The sequence below is a fragment of the Bolinopsis microptera genome, chromosome 10 (genome assembly GCF_026151205.1).
Source record: "Bolinopsis microptera isolate Bmic1 chromosome 10, MBARI_Bmic_1.0, whole genome shotgun sequence".
NCBI lineage: Eukaryota > Metazoa > Ctenophora > Tentaculata > Lobata > Bolinopsidae > Bolinopsis > Bolinopsis microptera.
In genome coordinates, this window is record NC_087081.1 from 11,363,707 (window position 1) to 11,386,806 (window position 23,100).

The 23,100-nt window shown below is 37.7% G+C and overlaps 1 protein-coding gene across 1 annotated transcript in view; it reads right to left on the reverse strand.

Annotated features, from left to right (window-relative positions):
• Positions 1-23,100, reverse strand: part of LOC134821999 (RAC-gamma serine/threonine-protein kinase-like) — a 101,440-nt gene that overhangs the window by 3,208 nt on the left and 75,132 nt on the right. Inside the window, exons 2-11 of the mRNA XM_063832833.1 lie at positions 13,974-14,017; positions 13,733-13,858; positions 13,309-13,366; positions 10,805-10,880; positions 10,095-10,256; positions 9,738-9,881; positions 8,941-9,009; positions 1,281-1,393; positions 555-742; positions 125-290 (exon numbers count right to left, since the gene is read on the reverse strand). Of these exons, the coding sequence (XP_063688903.1) occupies positions 125-290; positions 555-742; positions 1,281-1,393; positions 8,941-9,009; positions 9,738-9,881; positions 10,095-10,256; positions 10,805-10,880; positions 13,309-13,366; positions 13,733-13,858; positions 13,974-14,013 (1,142 nt within the window). The 5' untranslated portion in view covers positions 14,014-14,017. The remainder of the gene's footprint in view (positions 1-124; positions 291-554; positions 743-1,280; positions 1,394-8,940; positions 9,010-9,737; positions 9,882-10,094; positions 10,257-10,804; positions 10,881-13,308; positions 13,367-13,732; positions 13,859-13,973; positions 14,018-23,100) is intronic.

Sequence of the window (23,100 nt, forward strand, 5' to 3'; positions counted from 1 at the left end):
AAACGAACAAGGACTTTTTAAACATTCTAACATTACATAACACGTAAATGATTACGTAAGTTAACGACAAACTAAGTCAAGGCTTGGTGAAAATAACACAAAACACCTCCAAAAACAAACAAACCTGTGAGATGGGTTTTTGTTGAGAAGTCCCATCAGGATACTTTTACCAGTAGGGGTCAGTGTGCTGGGATATTTTACTTCTTGATTTAAGATCAGGTCGAATAAGGTGTCGTGGGATTTGGAGTAGAAGGGAAGTCGACCACACAACATCTCGTATAGTACAACACCTGGGCGGATGTTTATAATTAGGTAATTATGTAATAATGATTACATAATTAGTATAATCGCAGTTTTGTACCAAACCCTCTGATCTCACATGATCTTTTAACCTTCTGGAATACAATTTGTGGAGCAGAAAACTGTCAAAACTGAAAAATGTACAGCGATAAGCACAGTAATAAGGCATTAACTCACTAGCACACACATTGATTTCCAAAACACATTACACTCACCTAATCCCCCCCCCCCCCCCCCCCCTAAATTACACTCACCTAATCCCCACCAATCAACAGCATGCCCGTAATCCTGATCGTCAATAATCTCTGGCGCGAGGTACTCGGGCGTACCACAGAACGTTCTGCACGTGTCTCCGTACGTGATCTGCTCCTTACACAGACCAAAGTCCGCTATCTTTATGTGACCTTCCTCGTCCAGCAGTAGGTTTTCTAGTTTCAGATCCCTGGATTGTTTACGGTTTTTGTTTTGATGTTTTTGTTTTCCTACATTTGTTTTAACAAAAACTCTTAAAGCAATTTCGTAACTATGTAGATGATGTAATGTACATTCTAATCGTTAACGCTTTATTAGTTTTAACTTTCGTATCACTGACTAATATGTCTGATATGATGTAGTATGATCATCAGCATTCACCACCATTGTCATTTCCAAAATTGGCTCATTACAAATACCACATCAAGTCATGATATAATAACCTTAGAAATACCCACGAACTGGTAAACACCAACGAACGTCGAACCTAATTTACCATTTAATTAATCAGGGTACATTTCACACGTTTTATATTTAACTTCACACTAAATCGCGACTCTAACTGTTGACCCAGATATCAGGAACTAACCTGTAAACTACATTGTTGCTATCTGAATTCTGAAACTAACCTGTAAACTACATTGTTGCTATCTGGAACTAACCTGTAAACTACATTGTTGCTATCTGAAACTAACCTGTAAACTACATTGTTGCTATCTGAAACTAACCTGTAAACTACATTGTTGCTGTGGAGGAACTCAAGTGCGAGGGTGATCTCTGCCGCGTAGAACCTAGAGCGGTGTTCCGAGAATTTACGTTCCTTCGCAATGTGGAAGAAGAGCTGAAACGAGATTTAGCGTCATGATGACGTAGTCATTACTCATTATATAACATAACTGGTAACATTACACCACCATGGAGAAGGGGGCTGTGGTGAATAATGAACTGATCGCTCATAATTTGAACCCCTTTTTCAAAATCTATTTCAGTGTCAGAAACTCTGATACATGAATTGTGGGGCCCGGCTACGAGGCCGAGGGTGGTGCGGGGGTGACAGTTATCCGTCGAAATGTTAGGTTCGCGTGAACCACCGTATGCGAGTCACAAGAACGAATCATCTTGACAGATACAGGTCACGTGCCAACGTATTCACTGATCCGAGACCCTTCGACTTATAGGGTCTATGAGGCTTAGTGTGACTAGCCGTGTTTTCACTGCTCTGGGACCCTTTGAGGCTTAGTGTGACCAGCTGCTGTTTTTTAATTTTTTTATGGGCTTGATATGGAAGTTGGTTGTTGTGGTTAATTTAACAGTTGCAGGGAAATATCGTCCCAAGAATTAAATGGACCTGATAATGGACGACTGAGCGTTTCCCAGTAGTTGATGAGAGCTAATACATACTAACAGTAATTCTGTAATTTCTAAGATAAGACAGTACGGTAATACACAATATAATGATTAAATTTATTTTATCTGTAACTTGAACTTTAAGCTCTTTATGTCATGTCAAAGAGGTTGTAAATATAATTCTAGGTTGTGATTATAATACTACTATATCTAATATTACAGCTATACTAGTAACTAGCGTCCAAAATGTTGACACTCTTTTAAGTTTGTAAAATATAAGTGACAGTTTTTAGTAATACAAATTACCAAGTACCAAGGAACTTGGAGACTAGTTCTGAAATTACTATTTCATTTGTTTGTATTTATACCCTGGAAATCAAAATACGATTTATTTCTAGAGCACAAGTCATGCACAACCAATATGGTTGACTTTTGTGATAGCCTGGCATTGTCTCTTAACGAAAACATTATCAATCATGTTGTGTATTTTGATTTTGCTAAGGCATTTGATTCTGTAAATCATGATATCCTTCTTCATAAGCTAAAGACCTTATATAACATTGATGGTACACTTCTCAAATTTCTTACCAATTACCTTCAAGGCCGTTACCAAAGAGTGGTTATTGGTAATGAGATGTCATCTACCCTCTCAGTTAATTCTGGTGTCCCCCAGGGCTCTATTCTTGGTCCCTTACTTTTTGTATTGTTTATCAATGATATTCCTCTTGGCCTTTCGGATAATACTGATATTGTTTTGTATGCCGATGATACAAAAATCTGGCGTAAAATACATTCATCTTCTGATAATACTAATTTACAAATGGATATAGACTATCTCTCTGACTGGGCACTAAGAAACAAAATGCGATTCCATCCAGCAAAATGTAAAGTGCTTATTGTTTCAGCAAAACCATCTTTATCTCCTCCATTCGCATATAATCTTGATGGCTCTCCTCTTGTGTATGTAGAGTTAGAAAAAGATCTTGGAGTCGATGTTACTCCTAAGCTAAGTTGGAATAGTCAGTGCGACAGAATTTATACTAAGGCCTGCCAACAACTTGGTATGGTCAGAAGAGATGGCCATATTGTCATTGATCAGAAACGTCGCCGGGCGCTTTACCTCTCCCTGGTTCGTAGCCAATTCGAAAATTGTTCCATAATCTGGCGCCCTTGTAATAAAGCACTTAGTGATAAATTAGAAAGTCTCCAAAAGAGAGCTATTAAATGGATTCTGTCTGAAGTGGGCCGCAGTTATCCACCTGAGCAATATGTCAAAAAGTGCAGGCTTGTCGACATTCTCCCTTTGTCTCAAAAGTTTGACTTGAATGATCTTATTTTTTTCCACAAAGTTCTTAACAATTTAATTCCTGTATCGCTGCCTCACTATCTCTCTTTATATCAGGGCACTTCTCGACTAAGACGTTGCCACCTCGACAGTCTGTCTATTGTGTCATCAATTTTACCTAAGTTAAGTCAGAATTCACACACCACATGTACCTCAAATAGCCCACTGGCAAAATCATTTTTCTACAGAACCCATATACTGTGGAATGGACTCCCTTTACAGGTAAGACAGATTGTGTCTACTAGTCTTTTCAAAGCTGAGGTCACTAAGCATCTCTGGAAATGTTTATTGGATAGTGAAACAACAGTCTAGCCTAGTCTCTTTGCTCCCCATATTATTATTATTTTTGTTTTATTAATTTTTTTTATCTACCTTCCTATACTTTCAACATCATATCACACTTCACCCGCACACCTTCTCACACATTAATGACCATTTCAGACCTGTATCTAATGTATCTGGAATTTGACGTATTGAAATACCAATTTTGACTCTATATCCACAGTTATTCACTATGGATTTGTTTGTTATTAAATAGTTTTTCATAAATTTTTGGATTTAGATTAATTCGATGTAATGGGTCCAAGTTACTGCGGACATAGTTCACTATGTGTTTACCGTGTTTGGGTGCCCATCATATTTTACAGATGGGGGCGATATTTTGAACGATTTTTTATATTCATCTATTGCTGTACTCTGTAAAATTTGAAAAGTATTTAATTTAAAAAAAATATCAGAAGCGTGAAGTTATACGCGAATCAAACATCATTTTCGGCATATTTGACGGCCACTGAATTATCTATAATTATGCAAATGCCTAAGTGCTCAACTAATGTTAATTAGGAGCAAGTACACGTAAATTAGGTGAATTAGTCCTAACTTTTCAAATCTGTCTTAATAGACCGCTCGTTAAGACAGTGGTATCAGGATATATTGTTTAACGAATCAATATTTGGGCTGAAAATTAGTTCAGCCATTAAATGAGCCCTCCTGTCGATGTAGAGGCACAATTATTCAGACTTAGAATTGGATCATGAATAAGCTCAATACAAGCATTGAGCTTCAGATTATTCTGGAATACATGCAGTTATGGAGGAATGTTTGGGATAATGTTTACTTTACACTTATGTAAATTTATGATGGATATTCAAATATCCTAACGTTACAACTACATAATATGACGGTGGACTGTGGAGTGTAGTTGAAACTCAAGATCAAAGTTGACTCTTAAGTTGCATGCATCATTAGAGAACCCGCAACTATTTGTTTATGTTTAACTAAGGGAAGTTGGGACAAATATATAAGCAAATTCTTCAGAACTTTCCTTAATATTCTCCATACTGAAGTCGTCAATAACTTCAGCTAAAACTTTATTTATAAATAATACAAATAATAATCTAACTATAGTTATAGCCTGTGATAATGTCCGACGAAATGGATATATCCGTGAAATCACCTTCCTCCTCTGCACCTAATTCTTCCGGATCCACTCGTGGACTAAACAGGATTACCTCCTTGTCTCGCTGGCGGTACTGATAAAGATCGGTGACGGAGTTGAGGCTTACCTTCCCGGAGTCATCACACAGAAAGTGTCATGTGAACTTGGTGTATCGTACTTTCAAGAGGGACTCCTCGCTGTGATTCTTTATCTGGCTTGGGTAATCGCAGTCATGATGTCAGTTCCGATTTCAAAGGGATTAGGAGAAAGATTCACATTGCTTTTGTCTCTCTATTTGTCCATTGGCTTTGCTATCCTATGTGCAGTGGTTCCTAATTATAATACTCTTCTTCTCTCCAGAGCTTTAACTGGTATCTGCGTTGGATTGAACGATTGTACAACTGGGTTATTCGCCGCCAAACTCGTTTCTTCTAAAGAAATTCTCATTCAATGCTCTTTTCTTTCAGGAGCACTTAGTTTTGCACCTGGAGGAACTTGGGTGTCGTTCCTAGGGTGGCTGATTCTAGACAGGGTAGTGAACTGGAGAGTCTTCATTTTGCTGACCACTATCCCACTATTTTTTCCTCCCATTATCATGCTCCATTTCTTTATACTTGGAAAATCGGAGGAAACTGAAGAAGGAGAAAGCGAGTCTGTGGCTGAGACCAATATTGTTCCAGCTGAAACTGATGAGTGATGGCCTTGTTGAGAAAAAACCAAAAAATATCCATAATTTCAATTATACCGAAAGGGTCGCCAAAGCAAGTATATTTCTCTTCTCCAACATGTGTGCTGGATATGGATCCATCATTCTTGTTCCATGGCTGATGAGAAGCTATAATAAAGGTGTTCATCACGACACTGAAGGAGCTGAGTGTGAGCAAGTGGTGCAAGGTAATGCATTCTGGCTGCAGTTACTACCAAACTCTTAGGCCGACCAATAGGATATTTTCTGTGGAAACGTGTAAATTTCTTGATCCTGCAATCTACAATCATAGTCACAATAGCTCTAAGTTACAGTGTTATTCTAGCCAATCCTGGTTTCATAGCTTCAATGATTCTGCTAGGAATGGCAAAGTTGTGTTAGTCTTTACAGGCTGCAGAAACTGCTATTATAATAAGCTACGATTACGATTACTATGGAATATCGGGATTTGAGTTGGGGAGTAGCATTACCATGGCGTCTGGAATGCTAGGAAGTATGGTGGGAATATCTCTAGCTGCCTTCCTGGATCCTCACACTGCGGTTTTGATCACCTTAGTGATAGTGTGTGTTGAGCTTGTTGCCATCTGTTTCATGAGAGAACGATTTTAATGACTCTCAGGATGTTTTAGAGACAAGTGATGAATACTTTATTGAATATATTATATTGAAATTATCGTATCAATTATTTTCGGGGCTTCTTTATTGCACTACCATTGTGCCTTAAGAAATTAAGAAATTATGATGCCAGTACTTTTTACCATATTGACTTAGTTTTACGAACTTAATTCTGATTCTACAATGATTCTGAAAATTTCCTGCAAAAATATTAAAAGTTGTTTGAGTTTTATTGTTTTGTGGAAATGAGTATTCCAATTATCGCGAACTCTTGTTCACACACACACACACACACCCCACACACACACACCCCACACACACACACACACACACACACACACACACCCCCCCCCCACACACACACACACCCCCCCCCCACACACACACACCCCCCCCCACACACACACACACACACACACACACACACACACACACACACACACACACACACACACACACACACACACACACACACACACACACACACACACACACACACACACACACACACACACACACACACACACACACACACACACACACACACACACACACACACACACACACACACACACACACACACACACACACACACACACACACACACACACACACACACACACACACCGTATATACTGTACTGGGAACTCTACGAAATGCAGCTAAGTGTCCAGTACACTACTGATAACACAACTCACCCTGTACACCCGACCCATCAATCAAAACACGGGAGAGGAATTATAACGCATATATTATGTGTAATATTATTTATGTGGTGTTATGTGTGTACTGTGTACTATGTGTTGTTGTTATAATGGCAGATTGCCTGGTGCAAATTGCCTGGTGTAAAGTGTTATTTTCGTGGTATGCCAGCTTTCATTTCCTGACTTGATTAGGATACTTGAGATAATTGAAGTATTGATGTTTTGCTAATCGAAAATGGTCAGCTTGAAATTGAGCAAGGAAATTTAAAAAAAGATAACTTTCAGCTACAAAATCTTCGGTGTCAACACTTTTTTTCGTTCCGCCATTTTTAGATTGTAGATAATAATATCTCGTCTCAAGTAACAGCTTATAATGGTGATAATGATGGTACATTTAGTGAAATGTGGAATGTAACTGTGAAATGTAACTAAATCTTCTCGTGAGTAGCGAGTGGTATAAAGTTCTATCTGAGTATACACTAGGAAATATTTCGAACTGATAGTCGAGACATTGTTGATTATTGTTATCTTCAGAATTGTTATTACTTAAAAGTACATCTTCGCTGGGTATATTTTAATGTCGAAGCGTGTAATAAATGTTAGAATCTACTTATTTATTTTAATATTCAGGACGTAACATACGTTAAAATGACGGCTCCGTAATGTTTCATCAAGCTTTACAAAGCTGACTTAGCGTCAAGCGTAACAGCCTACTACTACACCATTAAATACAACGGTATGCAATGTGGCATGTTCCAGCACATATTTGAGGCGAGAAAAATTAGGGCGTTTTCTGGCATTTAGCTCGGCCAGACGTCACGGGCTCTCGCCATTAACCCTAACAGCACACACGGGTGGTGAGTAGATAATTTGGGCTGGAGTTTATCGTTAACACCAGTAAGTGTTACTACGCGCACATATTTTACATTTCTACATTTTGTGTGGGGTATTTACCGGTTAATCGGTGGAAAGAGTAAACGGAACATTATTTCCGTGTTCTGAAGATTGAGCCAAGTGGTGGTTGGATTTGTCGGTGTGTGACGTCATAGTCACGTGGCGTATGTGCAGTGAGCCGTGAGCTCTGGTGACGTCATGGTCACGTGACATCAGCAATGATCCGCTAATAACTGTACTAAACTTAAACTAAAGGAGTAATTTTTCCGTATAAAATATTTCACCAAAAATAACATTAAGAGTTAAATTTCAAAGTTGAAATATAAAGGTAAGTTATAAAAGTTACTACCTTACGAGACATATTTAAATGGTACGAAAGTCGGTGGTTTTTCGAAAAAAACACCGTATTTTCGGACTACCAAAATTTAGATCACCATCATTATTTTCCCCAAATTATTTTTCACGTATTTTCCTTAATTATGACTTTATCGATTTACTATCAACTTATCAATATAGTAAGTTATAAATATGATTCATCAAACAATTAATGAATACTAGTATTCGATCATGAATTGCTTTAAAAATGATTTTGGACACGTTCCATTAAAAATAAGTAAGCTCTGTCGTCACTACTTTATTGGCCACGGCGGTGAAATTTCGGGATTAGTGGAAGATAACAAACACTGTCGGTTTCCTATACCCTCTGAAGGATTATAAGTTAAGTTGAGGCTAAATTTCAAAGGCTCCGGAGAAATTGTTTACAAGATGGAACAGCTGATCAGAGAAGATGTTTGTATTTAATTTTCTCAGATATTGGGTTTCATTTTTGTAAAATAAGGAGATATTTTATACCATGATTTAATTTGGGGTACGAAATGTGGTGGTTTTCGGTGAAAATTCCCATATTTTCGTTTCCAAATCATTTAGGTCACCGGAATTATGTCGAACATAAATATGTTTCGTAAGGTAATCGTTATCACGAGGCTTGCCAGAACATTCCCCCCTCCCTATACACCAATATTAAATAATATATTTGATCGCTAAACTACGATAAGATTTTAATTTGATCACGAACAGTACTACTATAGCTACAATTTGAAAAGAAAACTAAAGTTTTAAAAGATTATAATTTGATCACATATCATACTGAACTGGTCTCTACAGCTAAAACTTGAAAAGAGTACAGTATGCTGTACATGTGCTAAAACTTGAGAAGATTATAATTTGATCAGTGATCACATACAATACTGATAAATATATATTATATAGCTAAAACTTGAAAATAGTACACGATGCGCAAAAATTTGAGAAGATAATAATATTTCAATAATGATCTCACCTCACCACCCCTGACATAATCCATCACAAAACACAGCCGGTCTTCAGTCTGGAACGAGTAGTGTAATCTCTGAAGTAAGCAGCAGGTTTAGTATCATATGACATGCTCTAATTAAAGTTAAAGATTTATATATAATATGCAAACATTATTGCATGGTTATTATGTGGTATATGCAGATTTTATGTGGATATATTTTGGATATATTTTAGATATCTATAGTGTGTGATGTCTCTTGTGTGTTTCTATTATTGTATGGCTGTTAATTAAGTGTTAGTTGTGATGAGTTTATACTTGTTTATACACGAAATTGTCAACAAGCGCTTACAATAACAAACAACACGGAGCTTTGATAGAAACTGCCAGGTTCAATTATAATTGATTTGGTTTATTTTTATCAGGGATCAGAATGTTGAGAAAAATCTAATTTAAAATTGTTTTTAGAATGCGCATAAGATTTTACGTAGTTATTGAGTTTTGGCTTGAATCACTAAATCTCGAGAGATGTGGAATTATAGCAGAAATAATGATAAAAGGATAATGGAAGTGAATACTGACTGCTAACAGTAACAGTAAGGAAAGGAAAATTTAGAGTGAAGAAAGAATATGAGAACTTACAGTGAAGAAAGAAGATAAGAAATTACAGTGAAGAAAGAAGATAAGAACTTACAGTGAAGAAAGAAGATGAGAACTTACAGTGAAGAAAGAAGATAAGAAATTACAGTGAAGAAAGAAGATAAGAACTTACAGTGAAGAAAGAAGATAAGAACTTACAGTAAGGAAATGAGATGAATACTTACAGTAAGGAAAGGATGTTGGCTCATTCTCAAAACCCGCCCTTCCGTCATTGTATGGGCTATTTCCTCCTTCTGTATCACCACATCTTTCCGCAGAACTTTAATAGCGAAAATGTTACTGGTCGCCTTCTCACGAGCCAGAAATACCTACGAGGGGAAGTACAGGGATGAAGATATATGAGGTTTTGATCAATTTCTCAAATAGGTATGTACAAATATTTACGTTTGTAAAGAATGTTACAGATTTAAACCACTTGATTTTTAAGCGGAAGAACCTGTAATTCTTATCTTGTTATATAAGTACTGTATTTAAAGTATTGAAAGCTGTTTTCAATTTCAATTTGAATGAGTAGATCTGACCTTTCCAAAGGTTCCCTTGCCCAAAACTTTGAGCATCTCGAAATCTTCAAGTTTCCTCTTTACGTTAGTCTGACATCCTAAACTTTCCTCCAGCAGACTGTTTTCTTGGTCTATACTCTTGTGGGTAGTAAGTTTGAGAGCTTCCGTTGTTTCACTGATAACCTGCGTCATTGAAAAGTTAGTACCCACAAGCCGAAAAATCGAGTCTAATTCGAAAACGAAAATCATAGTGGGGTTAAGCAGCATTTTGCAGTTGCCTCATTGGCCTTTAGGCTGCAATACGCGGGAAAATGCCGGTAACCTTCATCTCTCCACTTTTGATCCGGCTTATGGATCACAATCAAGAATGACTTAAACTAATCATCAAGTTGTGATACTCAAATCATTAGCAGTAAACCAGAAGTTAGACCAGATGAGGTCACACCTTGATTAAGAGTGACAACATTAGCTCTGGTTGTTGTCTGGTTATTATAACCAGAGTGTGTGTAATTAGAGAGCCACTGAACTGTAACTTCAAGAATACGACAGATGATGACAATTGGGATATGAACTTGTCTGGCTAAACAGCAGAGTTAGTTTCGAAAGTTAAGCAGTGCCAGCGGTGGTATTATATGGTAAATTTATAAAGTAGTATAGAAATATTGATAAATACATTAGTTACTTATCTAATTATGAGAAATTTATATATAAATTAATTAATTATAGTTTACCTTGACCCACTCATCTCGATCGGACTTTGTCTCAGAACTGAACCTTCTCTCAACAAAGGTTTCGTATTGTAAACACCTATTGTTTAATGAATAAACTTTCAAAATGTTATACAAATACATCATTAAAGAAAAATCGCTGAATGACCTTACAATGTAAGGTCACCTTACATGCCTTGACAAGTGACCGAGTGTAAACAAAATTAGGGACACCGAAACACCAGTTGAAACACCAGTATATAATGTTGAGAATGGGAGTATATTTGTTAGATATTTTCTAACTTTAAAGGACCAGTTAACTGAAAAATTTGTAGTCTCCAATTTGGCTCAGATTTAAATCAGCTGTGACAAACTGGTAAAGAATCGTATCGCCGAAAGAACCAACTCTCTAGCGTACGTGTAACGCGTGTTATTGCAATAATAAGCTGTGGCCTCGTGACGTCACGAAGTCCCTCAGTGCGCGCTGGCATAGCGTAATACGTTGCAAATGTTTATCGTTGTCATTAAAACACGTGTTACTCACTCAAATTTTAGAATTATGACTATTACCCGAGTTCTCCAAAATCCTTATAGTTTTGGCTATCATCCTAACTAAAGGAATAGCTGATTGGATGTACAGTGCTCACGTCATGATTTTAAACAGTGATATAGGTTCTTGGACAGATGCGGGTGAATGTACGGTCAGAAAGTTTCTGCTATTACAGTTCTTATGTCATATGTGATAATTTTGGATTGTTTTCATTGCTTAATTACACAAGCAGGGAGACTGTACCGATTATTTTTCCCCAGTCCATGAAACTCTAACGAATTTAAAAGGATCTAGATAAGTAGGAGCTAGTTTGTTCAATTCCGAGAGCAATTATATTTATAGCATAGCGAAATTTCTAACTTTAATCTGCATGTGTCAGCCAGTACAGGAGACAAGAAGTCTGGCTGCTTTACGGCCGTTCCTCTGGGACCATTAGTAGAAGTAGCTTCTATCAGAACAGTGCCGTGGGAACAGAATTCCCGCCAAAATACCCGGTCTACCAAATAGTAATAGTGATTAGAGTGTACGGTGTGCGGTGTGTTACAGTTTTGAATTATACTTCGGCTTACCTAGTTGTTATCCTAATTGCATTATCATCGGTACATAACATAAATAAACTACTGGTAAGTTTAAATACCAAGTGCAAACGTGTTCAGTCAATCGACCCACTGAACAAATATAGAATTTCCAAGATCCTATTATTTTTTGGCCATATATTAATACGGCACGATCGATTGTTAGATGGTTAAACGACCAACGTTAATCTATACAATTCTAAAACTATGAGCTAGCACTTTAATCTAAAAATACACTTTTTATATTACTCCTGATTTTTACATTTCACGTAAAACATTGTCGCCACAGGTTGATCATGGACACTAACAGCTTAATTTGAGATAAATGACTATGAGTTTCTCTAAAGTTAACTCTAAAGTTGTGTAATCCAGTCATTTATGGACATTTATGGAAATGAACCTGCAAATGTTCAGATACTCACGAAACTTTGCACAGACCTTCCCGAAGGTATGAATAAACGATTTTCGTTTGGAGACATTTTTGTTGACAGTGGAGAAAACCCAGGAGGGCCACGCCCATATTGACCCAATAACGTAACCGACCCCTTGCTTCTGAAGGTCGTAGAGACTTCAAAATAGGCTTAAACGAAGCCACATATGCATGTTTATATAGGAGTTATTGAGCAACACATGGCCTAAAATCCTTACTTTTCGAGAAATTCGCCAAAAACCATTTTGGGCGTGTTGCTGAGCCCATTTTCGATAGGATCGTGATAGAGTCTTTAGACAAGGTGCAAAAGAACCGCAATTAGCATATTAATATATGACTTACGAACAAACATATGCCTTAAATTGCTTACTTTTTCAGTTATTGGCGAAAAACTGATTTTCGGTTCCAGAAATCATGCAAAACTATGGGTATCTGGTAAATTGGGCTATGAAGGCCCTAAAGGTTTTTGAATGTGTGCAAATTGTGCAGAATGGCCATGTTTATATACAACTTATGAAGCAACATGTACCCTAAATTACTTACTTTTCGAGTTATTCGGGGAAAAACATTGTATTATGTCCATTTTCTACCTGTAAAATACATTCTCACGAGCTCCTCTGCGCGCGCAAGGGACTTCGTGACGTCATCGCCAAAATAATACAAACGCTATTTACACGCGTTAGAGAGCAGTTAGAGATTTAGGAATTTCGACTCGTTGCTTAGTTTGCTATTTGTCACAATCTGTCAAAATATGAGTATAACTTTTTTTTCAGTTAACTGGTCCTTTAACCTTGCTAAGGTTGTCCTAAATTCAACTAAATAGTAATTCGTTATATCCCTAAGGCTAACCTCCTCCATCGGCCGTCCACTTTTGTGTTTGTGTGGTACCCAATTTTGGCCACATAAGGTACAGCCTTTTAGCTTGCAGACAATATAAACATTATATTATATGAGATACTCTATCTCAAATTACCTGACAGTAAATTTTTGGAACTTCTTGGATGCATTTGGGTCAATCATGACTTCACACTCTGAAAAGATTAAGTTATTATATAAGTATGTCAATCTCGATTATAAGTACGATCTGTGGGATTGCATATTATTTACTGAATAAACAGTTGATGGACTTTGATAAATAAAGCCATTTATTACAACAACAAATTAAAAAGTTAAAGAGTTATATTATTATATAGTTTGGTATGTAAAGCCATCAAATTTCCACCATGAGAAAGTACAATAATTATTGAAATTAGAGGAATGAAGGTTTTCGGATGACAAGCAAATGCAGTAAAACTACAGCACATTATAAACCGTCCGCGTCAGGAGAATATTTCGGATCAGATTCTATAATTTGCATAAGAGTGAGAAGATCTCATCTACTCAAACAAGCACCCAACCTTTGACAGAAAAGTCGTTTTCAGGCATTTCAAGACTCTTTGGAGATGGTTGTTGCTTGTATCCTCTGAACTGTCCATCATCTGTCAATATAAAGTAACGCCTTCTGTAGTTCTTTATGTACTCTCCTGAAATTGAATGGAATCAGTAATGTAATACTTCTAGAGGAGTATTAAGAGTTGATCTACAATAATGATGAGGATTATTTGTGCAATTTTGTACGAATGAAAACTATTAACTAACCTCGTTTAAACAGCCATCCTTCCTTGATTACGTTGCTCATTTCTACTTAAAGGTAAATATGGTTATAAATATATCATTCACACTTAACTGAAATTTAATTCAAGTAAGTACAGATAAATTACACAAATCACTGTATTAATATACAAATTTTCATCAGTGCAGCAGTTGCATGTGGGTCAAGCGCGATGCCACGCCGTGCCTAAGCAGCAAAAGACTTATAAATAAAATTTTTTAACATACTCTGTTCTGCCAATCAGTTCTGACTGTTGACATTCTTTAAATTTGATAAAATTTATTTTTGTATCTCAAAAATGATGTTGAGATTTTGATATGACATAGAATTATACTTATTCCCGTACAGCCTAAGTATGCGCGTTTGGAGAACTATGAACATGCTAGCTTTTTTATTTTGTTAGTCGGGCGACATCGTGGGTTGCAATGAGCTGGACCTAACAAGTTTTTTATATCGGATGTCTACTTATATTTATTATGATATCATTATTTATTGTAATGGCAACAAAATTAAAATTTTGTTTTACCTAAATTTTGTTATACTTAGTTTCATGGTTAAGTCTGCTTGAGTCTGTGTTGGACCTGATTTTGTCAGTAGTAGTGTCGAGATTTGAACATAATCTGGTCTGAACCTCTATATATCATGCAATATGACTAAAAATTGAATCAACATTGTTATTTTTAATGTATCTAATACATTTTTTGGAGGAGATCGGGGAGAAACCTCACTTCGAAGCGACTAGAGTCGGTTGGAAGAGGCCATGTAGTACGGCTATCCGACCAGTCAAGATCACCGTCCCAAGCTCAACAGCGGTTCATCAGATTCTGATGAAAACAGGGAGACTGAGGGAGACGCACAAAGATGTATGGATATGTCCAGACAGATCCAGTGAAGAACGAGCAACAAGGAAGCATCTGGTCACTGACCTGAAGAAGAAGAGGGCGGAACAGACTCATCTCGACCACTACATCCGGTACGGGAAGGTATGTAGCCGTGATAAGAAGTCATCATGAGTTACACTCTCGGACACTGATCAGTATATGAAGGAGTGATGATTATTTTAAGAATTTCAGACGTTATCTGTATTTAAGAGACAACTATATATTTTGAATATTTTATTATTTGATTGTTTCACACTTATCATATTTCATAATTTTATTACTAGGTGGAGGTGATGTTATTGAGACTTTGGGCGGCCATAAAACTCCTGTTTTGAAAGTTGTCCTCTGTACTTGTTTCACTGACCCACGCTTTATAGCATTTATACATTTCGGCCCATTTTATATGTTTGTTCGACTTGCTGTACATTTGTATATTTGCTATTTTGTAAAAGTTTCAAATCAAATCAAAATCAAATCATCACAATAACCAAATATTTAATCTCATGTGGGATTCACTCCGTCTGATCTCATTCCATCTAATGAATCATGTGACTGTTGACATTACTATTGGTATTATGAAATAAAATAAGTATTTATATCCTGCTCATATGATTAACCAACAACACAAGGAAGGTGGTTAACCATGTCAGAGCGGCTGACTGTGAGTGATGTGAGCAAATGTGTAAAAGTGAACAAAGTATAACTCATCATAAGGCAAAGACAAAATTAAAACATACTGTATTGTAAACCACACTAAACTAAATAGTCCTAATATCAACAAAAAGCAGCACACAAAAAGCATTCATTAGGAGAGTCGAATTTCTTTGGAGACAAAATGAATCTCTCCAGGACTTCTAGCCAACTAGAAATATTAGAAAATAAAGACTCTGCAAACATCTCAGAGAACTGATACCACCTTAAACTCTTAAAGAATAAAGAGGGATGATCCTGGACCCCGAAATCCACCACATTGCTGTGCTTTCAGAGGTACCAATGTGGCAGGAAACCAGGGCTCATGCTGCCGCTGAGCTAAAGCAGTAGAGGGGAGGCGGCTTCTCTGGGATCTTTCACATCCTGAAGCAGACCAACACTATGTCCCAACACACTGGTGTTGGGATGTCTGCCCCCGGGTCAATAAAGTAGTCAAGCATCATGATGCTATAACGTTAAGCATTCACAACCAGCAGATGTGGGAACTCCCACGAAGGACCGATTCAGATCTAAAGAGACAAATTGCACAATCGGAAAGTAGACTTGAATTTTTTTATGTAATTTATAAAGAGTATGTTATTGCCCACGTTAAGGGGCCTGTTAATAATTAACTAAATTATTAGCTATTTTAGATTTAATAATAATAATCCAAGAATATTTATCAGCACTTAGCACTATTAATATGAGTTTCACAGCACTAATAATAAGAGTTTCAAATTGAACTGGAATTGGGCTGTGCAGCCACACAAAACACGATAGTCTTCATATTGTGTGCAAAGAGATCTGAATATAATAATAATAATATATCCATCGACATAACTTTGGTCAAAGTATGTAGTATACATAAATCAAAGTTCTGAACGTGTACGTGCAAAAATTACATACAATATAATATATCGTCAAATACAATCATTACCATTTTGTAGCTTGTATAATGTTGTAGAATGCAGGTCTATGTTAATTGTTATAGTGGTAGCCAGTGGCGTAACGTTGCCTGTTGGCGCCCCCCCCCCCCCCGAAAAAGCGCCCCCTGTTGGCACCCCTCCCCTTTTGGTGCCCCTCTCTTAAATCGAACAAATTAGAATTAGGTGATTTTAGAGGATACGCCGGTAAAATCTTTTAAAAAGTGTGTATCTAGAGCAAAACGCGCAAAGCGCGCGCCGCCGATATTAGGGATACGTAACATGTATCAACGCCCCCCTAAAACGGCGCCCCCTGTTAACCGGTGATACTCGTAAAATATTTGTTCCAAACTCAGCGCGCGTCCTGGTAGGTTATAAACCTACAACCCCCACACTCCACAGTGGGGTCAGCGGGGCCCTTCGTTCGGATCGTGTTACGCCACCGATGGTAGCGTGAATCAATTGTTGATTTTCTACAATAATTGTTGTTGCGCGATGCACTGCTGGGTCGCGCGCGCATCAAATAATGCTTCTCGCAACCACTTCGGTAGATCGGCGAAATGCACCACTGTGCCTCACCGAGCTGCGAAGGATTGACATCGTGAATCAACAATAATTGTTTAAAATGTTTAAAAAATAATTGCGTTGATTGCGTCAATAGTTTGAAAATTAGTCGGGGCGCGCCGCGCGCGCGTTTTAGGTATTTGTAAACCTACAATAATCAATATAAAAAATACAGCAAAAAATCATTGTTGTGAGCACGGTGCTATGTATAAATAGTGCATTGCGTTACATGACATTAAGGTTAACAAAAATTTTCAATATCACAGTTTTTCTCATAATCAATTTTTGTGACCGTTTACCGAAACTTTACTATACCGGGTTAATTGACGATGTTAATTCATCGCAGCTCGGCGCGGCATAGTAGCGCATTTCGCCGATCTAGCGAGAGAGTTGATTCACGATGTCAATCCTTCGCAGCTCGGTGAGGCACAGTGGTGCATCTCGCCGATCTGGTTGCGAGAAGCATTATTTGATGCGCGCGCGACCCAGTAGTGCATCGCGCTACAACATCAGACCTTATTAGTTATTTATATTAAAAGTGATCAGTGACCCTGTCAGTGACGAGCTTGGAGCTATATGAAGAAATTATTGGACCTCATCGATGCTGATCCTATGAGTGACGATTTATGAAGAAATAAGAACCTCATTTAAATCCTAGTTTGACGAAAATATTCCTCGTGACTTTGACTAAAGTTAACTTTTTTCTACCATTACTATTAGACCCCAAACTGTTGGAGAACGAAAAGCACTCCTTCATGCCTAAATTGATGATATGAAGATTTTTACCTGTTAAAAATTGATGAAAAAAATGGGCGTGGTTTGTGGGGGTGGTTCCGGTTGGAGTTGAAGCTTCAAAATTTTTTGACAGTTATTTGGCCTATACTAAGGAACAACAGATAAGCCTATTAACACAATTATTGGATAATATTTTTGTTTTATGAACATGAACCGGGCTAATCCAGATCATGACGCTCAGAATGAGGATAATTGGTAAACTCCTAAGGAGGATCTTAACAACAGTAAACTGAACCATATTTTCAAATTTGTGGAACAGTCGACAAGACTAGATAGGGAAAACTCTTTTGGGTAACCTCCTTGGATTCTTCACCAGGAACTTTCGCTAAATCCCACACTAGGAACTCAACCTAGGCCCATCTCTGCATACAAACATATCTCCCAGGCTTTGACCTCGCTCGGAAGTCCCTTGTCTGCCCGCAGAAGTGCTACAAGTACAACGGAAGTGAACTTGCTCTGAGCCACGTAGCGACAGAGAGAGAGAGAGAGAGAGAGAGAGAGAGAGAGAGAGAGAGAGAGAGAGAGAGAGAGAGAGAGAGAGAGAGAGAGAGAGAGAGAGAGAGAGAGAGAGAGAGAGAGAGAGAGAGAGAGAGAGAGAGAGAGAGAGAGAGAGAGAGAGAGAGAGAGAGAGAGAGAGAGAGAGAGAGAGAGAGAGAGAGAGAGAGAGAGAGAGAGAGAGAGAGAGAGAGAAACGTTCTATACCGGGGTGTTTCTATACCGTAAACTATAAGTGTATCACGAAAACGTCTACCTGGCCTCATGGCTCATTGACAGTTTGAACAAGGCAAGAAAATACCAGAAAGCCTAAAAGGTCAACTCGCTCTTTTCAAAGCTCTTCTATCCGTCCCACATTAATCCCGAGCTGATCATCATGGGCCCCGAATATCCCGCGGAAAGAACCTGTCTTTTTACTTCACGATATCTGGATTCCAAATTAACAATCCTTCCTGATCATGATCTGTCCCGTCGTTTCTAAGCAATTTCAGATAACCTGACTCTCCTGGAACTCATTTAACTGAATTGATTATTACCGTTTCTTTACTAGTACTACCCCTTGCCCGACACTCATATCAAAATCTGACCCTTGCCCTATCTGGGTGCCGTACTGTAGTGCGACACGTACCCTAGTGTTACCTGGGGACCTCAGGCTATTATGTTCATTAACATATATTCCGCCGAATAGAGATTCGGCGGAATGACAGGCTGAGCGCGGCCCAGTAAACCCCAGTGCATCACATACTGCATAGTGCATACTATATCAAATATATGTGGCTTGAACTGACCCGAAGCAATTATGATCAGTTGTAGGTTTACAACCTACCAGGACGCGCGCCGAGTTGGACTCGTCGACGGTCCAATATATGGAACAGATATTTAACGAGTATCACCCGTTAAATGATCAGTGGATCACTTCGAAATAAATGCCGTGAACCGACGAATCTGGTCCACAAGATCACTTTGAAATAAGTGACGTGAAAAGACCCGACGAAGCGGGTCCACAAGAAGGGTACTCTAGTGCGAAAGAGGATCTGACCTTAACTTGGAAATAAGACAGGATATTGTGTCGCACTTTTATAAAGTAGGCTACCTGGATCGTAGTGCGACACGTACTGTAGTGCGAAAGAGGGTGTTTTTGTCGGACTTCGCACTAGATTACTTGTCGGCTGTCGAACTAGAGTACGTGTCGCACTACAGTACGATTACCGCCCTATCTTACCCTTGTTGATTTTAGGTATCCTGCATAGCAAATGAAGCGGTATGCAGTACAATACATAACAAGTCACAGTTTACTGGGCCGCGCTCAGCCTGTCAGTCCGCCGAATTTCTATTTTCCTGGTCTTTTCTTGCCTTCTTCGAGCTGTCAATGAGCCATGAGGCCGAGTAGACGTTTTCGTGATAAACTGTAAAACTTCTCTATACCGGGTCTATCGAGGAGTCACGGTATAAAGCGTTTCATATACCGAATTAAGGGCCATATAATATACACGTATTGTGTCGTATTGTTGATTGTGATTAAATACAGCTCGATAATCGATATGTAATTAAATCACCCACCAAGAACTATGAATATGATAAATCACATTTCTTGCACAACTCGGTTTGATTGTTGAGGAAAAGAAGATGTCTGGTAATCCAGGTAGGCCGGTTTAGATTAGCACAATTGACGGTACAAAGAGGTTTTATTTATCACTTTTGGCGAAAAAAGTATTTTGAATTTTCGAAATGTTTTCTAGTCTCGAAAAAAAAATGTAAGTGAAAAATGTTTAAAGTTTTTCTAAAAACTACGTTTCTCTACTGTTTTAAGCTATTCCGATCATTTTGAGCCAATTAAAAAACTTTAAATTTTTTTCTAATTAGCTAATTGATAATTATCCAAATAACTGATTGTCTGACGTAAAAATTATCTTTTAAAACGTTTTTCCTCCTGATAAGATGAACACCCTCGATTAATCTGCAACCTTTTACGGTGTTCACAACTAAAGATTTTCAAAAACAAGAAAGATGGTAAAAGTGGCAAAAAGTTGCGTTTAAACACGTCGAAAAGTTTGGAAAAGTTGGTCAGCCATAATATAAAGGGCATCTAATGGGACTCAAAAACGTCAAAAATCCTTAGAAAGCTTCTTGTGTCAGTAGATCGATTTTTTCAAACGAATCTTTCATGGTTTCTGTACTATTTGTGCTCATTTGACCCTGCCTGCAGCCTGTATGGCACATCTTCAAGTCTGTAAGTGTAATATTAAATTTATGCTCCTCAGCAGAATTATTATTCGGCGGAACCTTCCAAATTGAGGATAATTGAACAATTCATTTTTCTTCTATAATCATAATCCGACAAATATTATGTTAGTTGTAACAGATACTAAGCTAGTTATATCCCGAATACCTTCTGCAATCTTTGGAAGTCTTATAGAATCATATAATTAAGGCCTGTGTATTTATAGAAAATAGATCTTCCTATATTTCATATATTAATATAGGAAGCTCTATAATAATACCAGCTCCCGTTCTGATAACGTTGTTTGCTTTTAGGGGCCATCAGCTACTAAGGACGTCCACCAAAATTGCAGATTTTTAGACCACTTTCTCCCCCTGTCCGGGTGTGTCCGAATTTTCAAAACCACCCCCTCTGCCCTCCCCCGGACGTCTGGCTAGTTTTAAGAATACAAATAAAACCAACCCAAATTCATTGTCAAAGAGTTGAAATAAATGAGACTTTTTCGTTAATTCTGCCAAAATTTCTGGACGTCCGGATTTTCAGAAACCAGCCCCCCTCCCCCTTTCCGGATTTGTCCGAAATTCCAAAACCAACCCCCTCCCTATTTGCCGGACGTCCTAAGTAGATGGCCCCTTATCCAATTGCAGTTTTCTCGACTTTGTATACAGGTTTTATGTACATGAACTGTTTACTGTAGGATTTCATGGACAGATATCAAACAATATGTGCTCTATCGTCTACCTTATCGGACCTTATTTGGACGGACATTAAATGAACGGACATAATTATGAACGGACATCTTACTATATATAAAGCGAGACGATATATATATATATTTATCCGTGCCATTTTACTGACACCACGGCATCAATTTTAACGCAAATTTCTGCAAAAACCGTAAAAGATATACAACTGAAACTTTTTTGACTGGGGCAAATGCTTTAATGGCCTCCAAATCAGCATATTGAAAAAATAAAAAATAGGCCAAGGAATTAAGGAATAAGAATTTTAGGGCCCAAAATTTGGACTCCCAAGTGGTGTCAAAAACGCGAATTAAATAGGTAATAATTATTTTAGTCTATCGAGTCTTGACACCACTTTAGGGTTAGACGGGTTCCTGCTAGTTAATATAAACGCTAGAAGGCACTCAAACCATCAAAAATCCTAATTTTTTCAATTTTTTTAAACGTTTTTTATTTCAGAAAATGATTCTTAAATCCATTTTTTATACAGTAAGTAAGAAAAGCAGTCGTTAAGCAGTAAAAATGTTAAAAGATGTGTACATGATCAGTGTCTAATATAAAAAATTAACCTTTAAAATAAACCAACGTTGGCCTATAAAACGTTTAAGAACTTTTCATTCACAATCTAAAATTAAATACAACGTTAAAACGCTGTTCAATTTTAAACGTTGCTCATATCAATTGGTTCATCTTTTTGGTCGTTCGTGTAATGTTTTTTATCCCAGTTTCAACGTCTTTTCAGTTTCAAAGAGTCAGCTAGAAACTTGATCTCTATTTCCAGACTTTCATAATGATCATTAGGCTCACAACAGCTGGAATAAAATAAGTTGAGGGGGGGCCCAATTTAGCCAAATACCCTGAAAACGCCCAAAACCCAGATTTTATGTGCTCTACTTGTAGCTAGTGGTCCCTTGAACAAGTATATGAATTTTCATCAAGATTGGGCAAAAAATGACTGAGTTATGAGCCAAAAACCATATGACCATATTTGGGCATACGCACCAAATTTGATAGATTTTGGCCCATAAATTGGTCAAATATCAATATTTTTGAATGAAACCAACTTTATATGGTAGGTACGCTTATACTACACATTCTCTATGATTATCAGCTCAGTATCTACCTAACTGTGGATTCTGTGTTCAAATAATCACAAAAAATGAACAAAATCGTCCATATCTCAGTTCGCGATATTTGCAAAACTGATTTCGCTCAAAACAATAGAACTCAATAGGGTTTCAATATTTTTATATGAAATTTTCAGAATCAACGTAGAATCGCATTTCGACCTTAAGTCTTGTATTGAAATTTTGAGATAGGCCTTTAAAAAAATTTGGCGGCCAAATTCTGAAAAATGCCTGGCAAATTTTTTTTTGACTTAAGGTCAAAATGATATTTGACCAATTTATGGGCCAAAATCGATCAAATTTGGTGCGTATGCCCAAATATGGTCATATTGTTTTTGGCTCATAACTCAGTAATTTTTTGCCCAATCTTGATGAAAATTCATATACTTGTTCAGGGGACTACTAGCTACAAGTAGCTAAGTAGAGCACATAAAATCTGGGTTTTGGGCGTGTTCAGGGTATTTGGCTAAATTGGGCCTAATTTGGACCAAATATGGGCGTGGCTGCCCCGCGGGCACCGTTTGGCGGTTGGGGTCGGGGACCCCCTCAAAAGTTCGTTCACCAGTCCTAGTTTGTTGGTCAACTGCTATCTCGAAACCAAGTTTCACAAAAAATCAGGGTGAACCCCCCCCCCCCCCCCCCCCCTTAACCTCCTTTCTGGCTCACTTGTGGGCT